Below are 10,515 nucleotides of genomic sequence, written 5' to 3'. Positions count from 1 at the left end.
AAACTTCTAAAATCTCCGGAGCAGAAAATGATGTTTTCCATGATGAATCTGGATGAGCGAAAAAATTGGATGCTATCGGAGCTTGATAAATGATACTTTGGAGTTTAGGGTTTAAGATTTATTTTAGTTTGTTTTGTTTATGCTTCAAATACACTATTTTATGCTTTATTTATGTTAGTGGAACGACAATATCGTTTAAAGATTTATATGGTTTTCTATATGTTTTTTTTTATATTGAGCAATCTTAGAAGGGTTATGTTATAATGTTTTTGACGTATTTTATTTCATTGTTTATTTGTTAGGATTTATCAAATGGATTATGAAGATAATGTTGAAGGTGAGGAACATGTTGAAAAAATAAATAGTAACAATGACATTATTATTCGTGCAATCGCATTTACTTGCAATTTTTGTCTACATGCACCTAATGCTCAAAGAAAGTCAGTCTCTAGTAAAGGATTCATTTATATCCAACAAAAATTAAGTGATTCCCCTGATGATTTTCATGAGATTTATAGGATGTATCCAGATACATTCCTCAAGTTATGTCGAATTTTAAAAGAGAAGTTTTTTTTAATGGGTACTCGTTATGTTAGTGTGGAAGAGATGCTTGAGATGTTTCTTTTAACGGATGGTCAGAATAATAGTTATTCAGTAACTCGAGAAAGATTTGATCGATCTAAATTTTGTACAAGCATAAACTTCAATAAAGTGTTGAAAGCGTTAACCTTATTAGCTCCGAAATTAATGGTGAAAACTCCAACGACCACCTCAATGAAGATCCTAACAGATGATCGCTTCAATCGTTACTTTCTGGTAATCAAATAAATTTTTTTTGGATTAAAATTAATTTAATTATATATTTTACTCTTAAGTTAACTTTATCAATCATGTTATGTTTGAAACATAGGATTGTGTTGGAGCGATTGATGGTACACATATTCCGGCCATGGTACCAATAAAAAATTCGGTTGCATATCGTAATAGAAAAAGAATTATATCACAAAATGTTTTGGCGGCGTGCACCTTTGATTTGCAATTCATATATGTTCGTAGTGGATGGGAAGGATCAACAAATGATGCAAGAGTACTAAAAGATGCTTTAGAGGGAAGCGGTGGATTTAAAGTGCCGCATGGTAAGATAATTTTTATTTTTACCGAAATTCATTTTAATATATTTTGATTTGATGATATATGAATATATATTTTTCATTTAAATATTTGTGTTGTAGGTAAATATTATTTGGCAGATGCCAGATATCCTAATCGTCCTCAATTTTTGACACCATATCGAGGAGTTCGATACCATTTAAGGGAGTTTGGGAGTACTAGACGTCCAGAAACTAAAGAGGAATTATTTAATCATCGTCATTCTTCTTTAAAAACCGCGATAGAAAGAATATTCGGTGTATTTAAAGCGAGATTCAAAATTTTCAAAACTGTTCCATCCTTTCCGTTTAAATCACAATCACAATTAGTTTTAGCATGTACAAGATTGCATAACTTTATTCGAAGAGAATGGAGTTCAGACGAATTTGCTCCAGATGAAGAAGAAACCGATGAGTGTATCCCGGATGAAGATTATGATGAAGAGATTCAAAGTCAAGAACAACAAAGACAACAAGCTGGTGATTGGAGAGATAGTATTGCTGAAAGAATGTGGAATGACAGAGTCATATAGTTATATGTCAAACATTTGACTTTTTTTTATCGTCGAATTTTAATAGTTATTATCACGTTTTACGGACAAAAAAACTCAAAATATTTCATTTTTTTCTATTACATTTCGTTTTGCGTAACAATAATGAGAAAGAAATAAGTATATAGAATAATATCTTTTGTTTTAATCTTAACCATTTGTTTGAAAGACTTAGATTTAAAATTGATCCTCCAAAATTCTAACAAAATTTCTAATAAAAATGTTCCAGAACTTAATGATCCAGGAATTTTAATGTCCCAGGTAAAAATGTTTTAAAAATTTTTCACAACTTAAAAGTTCCTGGACCTTCAAAATTTTGATAAATTTTTGTCCCGAAACTTTTGAGATCTTCGAAGATCCGGACTTTAAGTTTCTAGTAAAAAGATCTTAACGAATAACTTAAAGTACTAATCAGATAACTTCAAAGATAGTAGGTGCAAAAACCAATGAGAAATTTTCAAAAGAAAACTCTGGCGCCTCCCTTAAGGCAAATTTGAGAGAAAATTTGTGAAGGAATGAGGCACCTTTAATACTAAAGCAAGGAGCCTTTAGTTCTTCTCAAAACAAAATACCCAAAAAAGCAATAAAGAAAATAAGACGGTGGGATTCCATTTTGTGACATGCAACCCGAACAACTAATTACCCGGCCATTGAGCCAACTGTGGCTTTGTAACATAGCCTAGGAATTACGCGTATTTTACCTAAACACGACCCTGAATTTTTGGACCTAACCAATTTTTTAACTCGGAATCGTGGGGGCACGTATCCCCACGGCCCCCTACGTGGGTGCGCTCCTGAACTGAGCTATCAGTTGTTGGCTCTATAAAGGCATATTATATTATTTTGGTTTGTCAGGAACAAAATTGGTACAAATTGATTTTGCTCTTGGATTACATGATGGACGATTTTAAGAGAAAGAGAATCACAAATCCACTTTATTGGGTTGAAGTACCAAGAATCGTCAAATGTCATCCTGTTTCATTTCCATGCACAAAACATCATTTCAGAATGCGTTATCTGGTTATGGCATTCCATTTTCGAGCCCAAAGTATGGCTCGAGCGAATATCAACAAAAAGAGAAAGTACGGCTCGAGTGAACACCAAGTGCAATGGGGGTCGATCACACTTGGGAATTCTATAGGGCCTGCCTCTTGATATGTAACGCGTTTCTATTCTACTGGTTACCCCTTCAGATGACTTTTTGTCTATTTGCACCTCCTAAAATGGTATTACTGTCTATAGGCGCTCTCAATTCCATTAGATCCCTCCTTATTTCTTGTTCAAAATTCTTTTCTAGTCTATGTAGTAGCATTCTACTATTCTAGCCACTCAAAGAAGAGGAAGAAAAAAGTGACATAAATTCTAGATTTTAAAATTAGAAAAAAAAAAGAATATGATATTTAAAAAGACATTAGGAAGAGGAGAGAAAAATTTGAATTGAGGACTATATAAAAATAAACAAAAGAGGCAGAGATTTTTTTGTCAAAAAACAAACAGTTTAGACAATTCAATTCGAAATTTTAACTTTTTAGGGATCAAAAGCTTTTATTCAATTAACTTACAATTTCAAATTTTCTAGGCTTTTATAATTTCACTTTTTCTCTTTGTGAACTTATTGAAGGTTTCACTTTTTTCTTTCTAAGCTTAAGAAAACCTTTTCTAAATATCTATGAATATTAGTTCATACAAAATCTTACCAATTGAGCTGAATTCATTTTTAGCAAGTGTTGAGTGCCCATTATATCTCATAAATGTGGATCCTTCAACAAAAAAAAAAATAAAAGGACAAATGTGGAAGGAAGAAATATGGATTTTTTTGGTATGAAATAATGAGATGGGCCAAAATAAAATCAAATAGATAGCCCAAAATCTTCCCACAATTCCAAAGTTGTTTGTGTTGGAGTCACTCAACTCACCAGCCTCACTTCTTTTAACAGTTGGCGTTTCGAAAGCGGGAGGAAATCCCTCCAACTTCGAACTCATCGCTTTCTTCCTTTTACTTTCTCTCTCTCTCTTTATGTATCTATCTCCCATCAATCGTTTCTCTTACAGAAATTGGTTCTCTGGGTAAAAAAAAAAGAAAGGAAATCGAATTCTTGTTTCAGAGATAAAGAAGAGAAATGGGTAGGCTTCACTTGGTTGAATTGGAAGGGAACAACATTTATCAATGCAAGCATTGCAACACTCCCCTCGCTGTTCCTCAACATATCGTTTCAAGGGTTTGATTTCCTCAGACTCTCTCTCCCTCTGTCTACTTTGTGTTCTTTAATCTTTTGTTTGTATGGTTTCTTTGATTCTTGATTAGTAACTACATAATGGGGTTTTGGATTACTCTTAAATCAGTGGGTTGTTGAGTAATTTGGTATCTGATTATTTTAACCCAATTTGATGTTTTATCTGATTTCTTCAATATTTCATGTGGCCTACTTGATTCTTGAATTGTTCTTCACTTGCTGCATTGGTAGTATTTTAATAATCATGAGTTTTCTAATTAGTATTTTGAGGTTCCATCTACATTTAGTTTTGGGCTTGTTCTGAGCTCTTGATAGTCTAGTTTTGAAGTTTCCTGTCTGTGTTTTTATCCGAAATCGGGAGAATTATTCTGATACAAGCAATTAAGCATTTGCATGTATTGCCGTTCTTTTTTATGATGCTTGTTTTTCATGCCTAAGTGGGTCGTTCGGAACTGCAATTAGGTTTTTTGGCGTCTCACCGAACTTTTCTATAAGCCTTTGATGGAAGTTTCTTTAGTTATTGAGTCTATAAGTATTCGCTTTATCTATGAATTTGTCGCTACTTAATAACAAACACGTAGCTTTTGAGGATTTTTGTCGCGTTGACGATCTTCCATATTGACATGCATCTCTGAAATTTCGAATCTTGAACGCTTATATTTCAGATACAGATATATTTTGTTACTTCATTCTATATCTAGAATCAGGGTTGTTAATCATGATTACTCTTTAATACTTAGGGTTGTCTTTTTCTCCCAACTTTACGGATTAAAGTAATTCCTAAATCTGTCCATGGTGGTCAATTGAAAAATATAAAATTGCTCGTAAAGTACAGTCGATGTTAGTGATTGTGTAGGTGGACTTACAAGTAGGCTCGAGCTTAGGCAATAACACGAGTCGAATATGGAGTTCTTTTTTAACTTCATATGACATCAATAGACCAATACCCACATTATTCTTTCTTGCATATAAGACCCTAGTTGTTATTAGCCATACATAAAATGCTTCAGCTGGAAACTTTTCTAACTCATTTCCTTTTATATTCAGATGTTCCACTGCAAGCATGGAAAAGCTTACCTGATCGATAAAGTGTAAGTCTTTATTATACACCCCGTGTTTCATTTTATACTCAGGCATGGGAAAGGATACTGGAATTTTGATTAATGGACTGGTTCTGTGAATTTTAAATCTTAGATGACAACTTGCTTTTGTTTTTCGAGTTATGAAAAGTTTTATCCGGATATTTGCAAATCCATTACCTCTCAGCATACCAATTAAAGCATTATTATTTTCTCGTCGTCTCCGTGTAACTTCAAATTTATGGGTTGTACTGCGTGAAAGAGGAAACCCGTTTCTTATCTGGTTCAGTTTGAGCCTAGAGAAATTTCTTCGGTTTTCTGTAATTCAAATCTTCAAATGATCTTATTGCATTGCTAGTCTTGAGCCTAAACTAATATTCATCTTCTTCTAATATTTGATAGTGTGAATGTCTCATTCGGTGAGGAGGATGACCGGATGATGTTGACTGGGTGGCACACTGTTCGTGATATTTTCTGTGTTTGTTGCGGATCTATGGTGGGGTGGAAATACGTAAGATACACAACCGAACTTTTAGATACTAAACCCTTTTATATGTATTAGGATAGTTTTAGACCGTTACGAAGTTGGGATAAAAGCATGTGGCTATGCAATTAGTGAGTGACTCACGCCGAAGTTTTATTTTTCTCAGGAAAAGGCACAGTTAAAGAGCCAGCAATACAAAGAAGGGAAGTTCCTCCTCGAGAGGTTGGTTGATAACTAGCCACAGATGATGTTGAATTTGAAGTTCTTGATTTGACTTACCATTTTACTTCCTAAGCATGAAACTTACTTGTTATAAATGCATGATAGAAAACGTATATTCTTTTTCAGTAATTAGGTAATAGGTATTAACCGACTTCCACTATTAAATATCTCAATGATGCTAGCACCATATAATATCAATAGAAACGACTCCAAAATTTACTTATTAAGTTATTATATACACTGCTCCACTAATTTTTGTTGAAATATCTTTCTATATATTAAGATATCCCATATAATAGATATTAGGAAATATCAAATATTAGAAACTAGTAAGAATTAGGAACTAGTAAATATATTAGTATAAACTATTAAGAAACTAGTAAAATATTAGAAACTAGTAAAGTTAGAAACTAGTAGTATTGTAACTCTATAAATAGAGTCTTATATTTCTTTTGTAATCCATCAAGGAATAAAACAATTTCTTTGATCAATTTCAACTATTTTATCCAATACCAGATGTTGTTAAAGTCATGATTACTCATTATGGGTACCTGATTATATAGCTAATCCCAACTTGACCAATTCGACTAGGTTTATTAGCCTCAAGTTAGCGGACTAGAACCTTTAACACAGACGACTAGAACCTTTAACACACACACACACACATATATTGTTGAACAATTCTGATTAGTGTTCGACTACTCGTCTACTCCTTACTACTATGTGGGGATGAGCAAAAATGGGCTGAACCGGTCGAACCAAACCAGACCAACCAAAACTAAGCGCTTTTCTGACCGAAACCAAAACGAACTTGGTCGATTTTGTCTGACTTGGGCTTGTGCATTGGCGTAATATTCTGACTTCTACAGCTTTCTTCTTGTTGTGAGCAGGTATAAGGTGATAGGCCCAGGTGGGAGTTATATCTGGGGCAACCAGGACACTCAAAGTGATGTAGATGAATAATTAACATTCTGCTCGGAAGCGTTGCAGTCCTGATACCTGATCTTACTGTGTATAGGTTCAAATATTACTCTTGAGTATATAGGCTTTGTTGGAACTCTTTTGATGCCCTCTCTTGATCTTAAAACTCTTTTGTGATTGTTGTTTTAGTTGTTCTCCTCTTATATAGTAAAATGCCGTATATATATTACCTTAAACATCTTCATATTCAATGATATTTTGTTCAGATTCGGTTGTATTTTAATAGCGAAGCGTGTTTCTGATAAGTGCCTAATTTTTACGAAAATGCTAAACAACTCTAAGCGTGATAGATATACGGTCAATAGTTGCTCATCTATTATTAAGGTCGCCCTTATAAATAATATTCATTGCCCCAAAATTGATTTTGATTTTGTTGTTGTGTGGTATATGGCTGCCCATAGATCAATTAGCTTGGTTGCTGTGTTTAGTTAGGATCCTATAGAATTATGAATGGAAGTTTGGTTTACTTTGTGTTGAAGCAATCTGAAATTGTTGGCTTAAGAGGCTGCGGAATGTAACACCTACTTAGAACATCTCGAATGGGACACTCTAAAAATCTAGTTGTCAAGTGTCAAATAAAGATTCTCTTTCTTAAATGTCAATTTAGAGACACTCTAATTTTTAAAATTTAGGTTTATTAATCCTAACAAATCCTAGGGGACAGGGTGAGATTTTGGTCCAATACAAATTTTGGAATTAAGAACCTTAGGATTCAAGAGTCCTAAGATTTTTTTGTAGCCAAATAGACGAAGGATTCATGATTCCTACCAAATCCCACTTTTGATAGGATTCCTACTTAAGAATCCTGCAACCAAACACACCATTAAAGTAATTGTCCATTTACTTTGGTATAGGAATCTTGTGTGATTATAAGATCAATAGCATTTCATCTATTATCTCAGTCTCTTTTATAATATTACGATACGTTATCATCACGATAGTCTCGAGATGTGGATAAAGAGATTTAAAGATATAGACGAGGGATTGTCGTGAAGGCTATCAAAAGGTCAAGGTAAGTTGTGCTATTAATTTTCAAATGTCGAATCTAACTAATATCAATTTCGCAATTCTTGATTTATCAGGAAAGAACTATATTAATTGGCACTTGATATTGAATCCTATTGAGAAAAAAAAATCTGAGGAGGAACATAGTAGAGGGTAATAATGAAACTTCTCAAAATCGTGTGCCTGCACTAAATTTTATCCGACATCATCTATGTGAGATCTTAAGTTGGAATATTTAAATACGAGAGACCCTCTATTGCTATGGATTGGTCTAAAGAAATGTTTTGACCATTTAAAAATGGTTATTCTTCCTAAGACCCTAAATGACTGGTTGCACCTGAGACTGCAAGATTAGAAGACTGTTTCATAATATAGTTCAATCTATTATATTAAAACAGGTCAGTCGGTTATCCAAGGGATAAGTCTGGCCATCCATTTTATTTTAGAGATTTAGTCGAGAACACATCCGACGGATAATATAAAATCTTTTTATGTAAAAAAAGGGTATCTATGTAAATTAGTCAAAATTGGTTAGAATAACTACCCACATATTTCTCTCCCTATTTTTTTTTCCCACGGATTACATCTTAGAAACTACCAGCTTTAGTAGAAAATCTCCCATAAATCAGTCAAAATTGGTTAGAATAACTAACCCACTCTCCCATATCTTCCTAATTTCACTTAATAATTTAAAATTAAATTGCCCAATTTTTTTTTTATCAGATCTTTTCTGTTAGTGATATTTCTTCCATAAATACAGTTTTCCCTCTCTCCTCTTTAAACACACTGTTATCTCTCCTCTATTGATTTTGGAATATGATTTACAAATTAAGGGAAGTTAATGTAATTTATGTTGTAATTTAAATTTATTTTTCTCTTCCTCAAAGGCGTTAGCTAAGAGGGATCTTCCCCGTTCGTAGGACGGGGAAGAAACCTAGTTATGTCTAAAATAACGACAAAATTAGAACATTCTGGTTTTCCTATTAGTGAAGAACAAATGTTGGAGAAAACATTTTTTACTTTTCATGCTTCTAATTGGAACTTGCAGGAACAATATAGAAATATGAACTTTAAATGTCATTCTGATTTAATTTCATGTTTTTTTGTTGTTGAACAACATCGCGAGGTTATAAATAAAAATCAAGAGGCTCGTCCAACTGGTTATTCAGAGGTATCTGAAACTTATGTAACATCTTTCTCTAATATGAGAAATGGACGAGGTGGTCGGGGCAACGATCACAACATAAATGATAGAGATGGTGCCTACCACTCTAGAGGATCTGGTCGTAGTAACGATCACCAATTAGATACCAGAGATGGTGGCTACGACTTTGGAGGACGTGGTTGTGGGACTAATCAAAACTGGAATAACATAGATGGCGACTACCACTCTGGTGGGCGTGGTTACGGTCGTAGCCAACGTGGACGTTACAATAACTCGAGAACTAGACCTTATCCATCTAGTCGACAAGATAAAGAAAAAATGAGTTTAAATGAACCACTTGAAGTGTAAACTAAATCATGTTATAGATGTGGTATGACATGTCATTGGCAAATGACCTGTAAAATTGCAAAACATCTGGTAGATCTTTACCAAGCGTCGTTAAAGAAATCAACGACCAATACAGAAATGAACCACATGAAGATGGGTGGTCACTTCTATAACACTAGATTGGATGTGTCTAATTATCTAGTTGATGAGGTAGAAATACATAATATTGAATCAGTGATCGAGTTATTTCCCGTTGATTACGTCAGTAATCTTGAAATTCCAAGGGATTGTGTTCTGGAAAGTGAACGAGATATATACTATGGTCGCTTTGGTCATCTATCTTCCGCTGAATTTGACAAACTACTTGATAAAGAATTTGACAAACTGTTTGGTCAAATCTAATGTTTTCTCGAATTTGTTATATTTGTACATATTATTTTGTTTCCTTTAATAATGTAATATTATCGCGTTCATATAATATAAACATGTTATAATTATCTTATGTCCCCCACTTTCATATTTAAACTTCATAATTTTTAACGATGGAAATTAACTAGTTTCGAAAAAAATTATGTAATGATGAGATTAACATTATAGATAATAATCAAATTATAAATGTGAAATTAAGAAATATAAATTTTTGGTATGAAATAATGAGATGACCCAAAATCAAATAGATAGCCAAAAATCTTCCAACAATTTCAAAGTTGTTTGTGTTTGAATCACTGAACTCATCGTTAGTTCTTTTAACAACTTTTTTTGAATGATTGATTCCATTAATCCAAAACACTAAGTCCATTACATATTAGGTCGCGGTTTTGGGGTATAAAGAAAAGTCTATAGGGCATAAAGTCTTGCGTCAACTAGGTTGGACTAACGGGGCATATCTATTTTAGGTCTAAAACTTATTTTCTTGATTTTTGTTCTATAATCTTTATCTCCTTCTCTCTTCATTGTTTCTTTCTCTCTGGGAATCACACCCCCAAATTAAAAAACGTCTCATCTTCCCTTCTTAACTTACCATTTATCATTATTCCATTTTTCCCTGGTTTTCAACTATCCATTTTTGTGTTCTTATCATTGATCAATCTTTCATATAGAAAATGAAAGAAATTCTTCACATTCAAGATGGTCAATGTGGTAACCAAGTCAGTACCAAGTTATGAGAAGTTGTTTGTGTCGAACACGACATCAATCGCACTAGGAAGGAGATTCCAAACTTCAATTTGAGAACTAATTTTTGCATTGGAATCGGTGCCAAGTTCCTGGGTAGTTGTTTGTGGTGAACTTCAATTTGAGATCCAACTTTCGCATTGAAA

At 33.4% G+C, this 10,515-nt stretch overlaps 2 protein-coding genes across 3 annotated transcripts; both read left to right on the top strand.

The window, feature by feature from the left end:
- Positions 1 to 312: 312 nt before the first annotated feature.
- LOC147568438 (uncharacterized) lies at positions 313 to 1,681 on the top strand. The gene is made up of 3 exons (XM_086659802.1): positions 313 to 816; positions 911 to 1,136; positions 1,233 to 1,681. The coding sequence occupies exons 1-3, from the start codon at positions 313 to 315 to the stop codon at positions 1,679 to 1,681; spliced, it is 1,179 nt and encodes a 392-aa protein (XP_086515928.1).
- A 1,902-nt stretch (positions 1,682 to 3,583) lies between these two features.
- On the top strand, positions 3,584 to 6,914 carry LOC147568437 (protein yippee-like). Of its 2 annotated transcripts, XM_086654878.1 has the most exons (5): positions 3,584 to 3,918; positions 4,981 to 5,024; positions 5,415 to 5,523; positions 5,663 to 5,718; positions 6,609 to 6,914. In XM_086654878.1, exons 1-5 carry the CDS (start codon positions 3,820 to 3,822, stop codon positions 6,679 to 6,681), a joined length of 381 nt encoding a protein of 126 aa, XP_086511004.1. In that variant the 5' UTR covers positions 3,584 to 3,819; the 3' UTR covers positions 6,682 to 6,914. The 2 variants fall into 2 exon arrangements, with proteins under 2 accessions (XP_086511004.1, XP_086511005.1); XM_086654879.1 differs by lacking the exon at positions 6,609 to 6,914 and having other exon boundaries at positions 3,783 to 3,918; positions 5,663 to 5,791.
- Positions 6,915 to 10,515: the final 3,601 nt, after the last annotated feature.

Source organism: Eschscholzia californica, unplaced genomic scaffold, assembly GCF_041429995.1.
Source record: "Eschscholzia californica isolate CP2 unplaced genomic scaffold, dmEscCali1.0.p SCAF_1, whole genome shotgun sequence".
In the NCBI taxonomy this organism is placed as follows: Eukaryota; Viridiplantae; Streptophyta; class Magnoliopsida; order Ranunculales; family Papaveraceae; genus Eschscholzia; species Eschscholzia californica.
The sequence above is the reverse complement of the archived record's forward strand: the minus strand, read 5'-3'. Positions and strand labels throughout refer to the sequence as shown.

Bases quoted from the DNA above. Each gene is read 5' to 3' on its own strand.
- LOC147568438 (XM_086659802.1), top strand. From the start codon at position 313: ATGGATTATGAAGATAATGTTGAAGGTGAGGAACATGTTGAAAAAATA. The intron at 817-910 runs GTAATCAAATAA...TTTGAAACATAG, and splicing joins GCTTCAATCGTTACTTTCTG to GATTGTGTTGGAGCGATTGA. The intron at 1,137-1,232 runs GTAAGATAATTT...TTTGTGTTGTAG, and splicing joins TGGATTTAAAGTGCCGCATG to GTAAATATTATTTGGCAGAT.
- LOC147568437 (XM_086654878.1), top strand. From the start codon at position 3,820: ATGGGTAGGCTTCACTTGGTTGAATTGGAAGGGAACAACATTTATCAA. The intron at 3,919-4,980 runs GTTTGATTTCCT...TTTTATATTCAG, and splicing joins CTCAACATATCGTTTCAAGG to ATGTTCCACTGCAAGCATGG. The intron at 5,524-5,662 runs GTAAGATACACA...TATTTTTCTCAG, and splicing joins CTATGGTGGGGTGGAAATAC to GAAAAGGCACAGTTAAAGAG.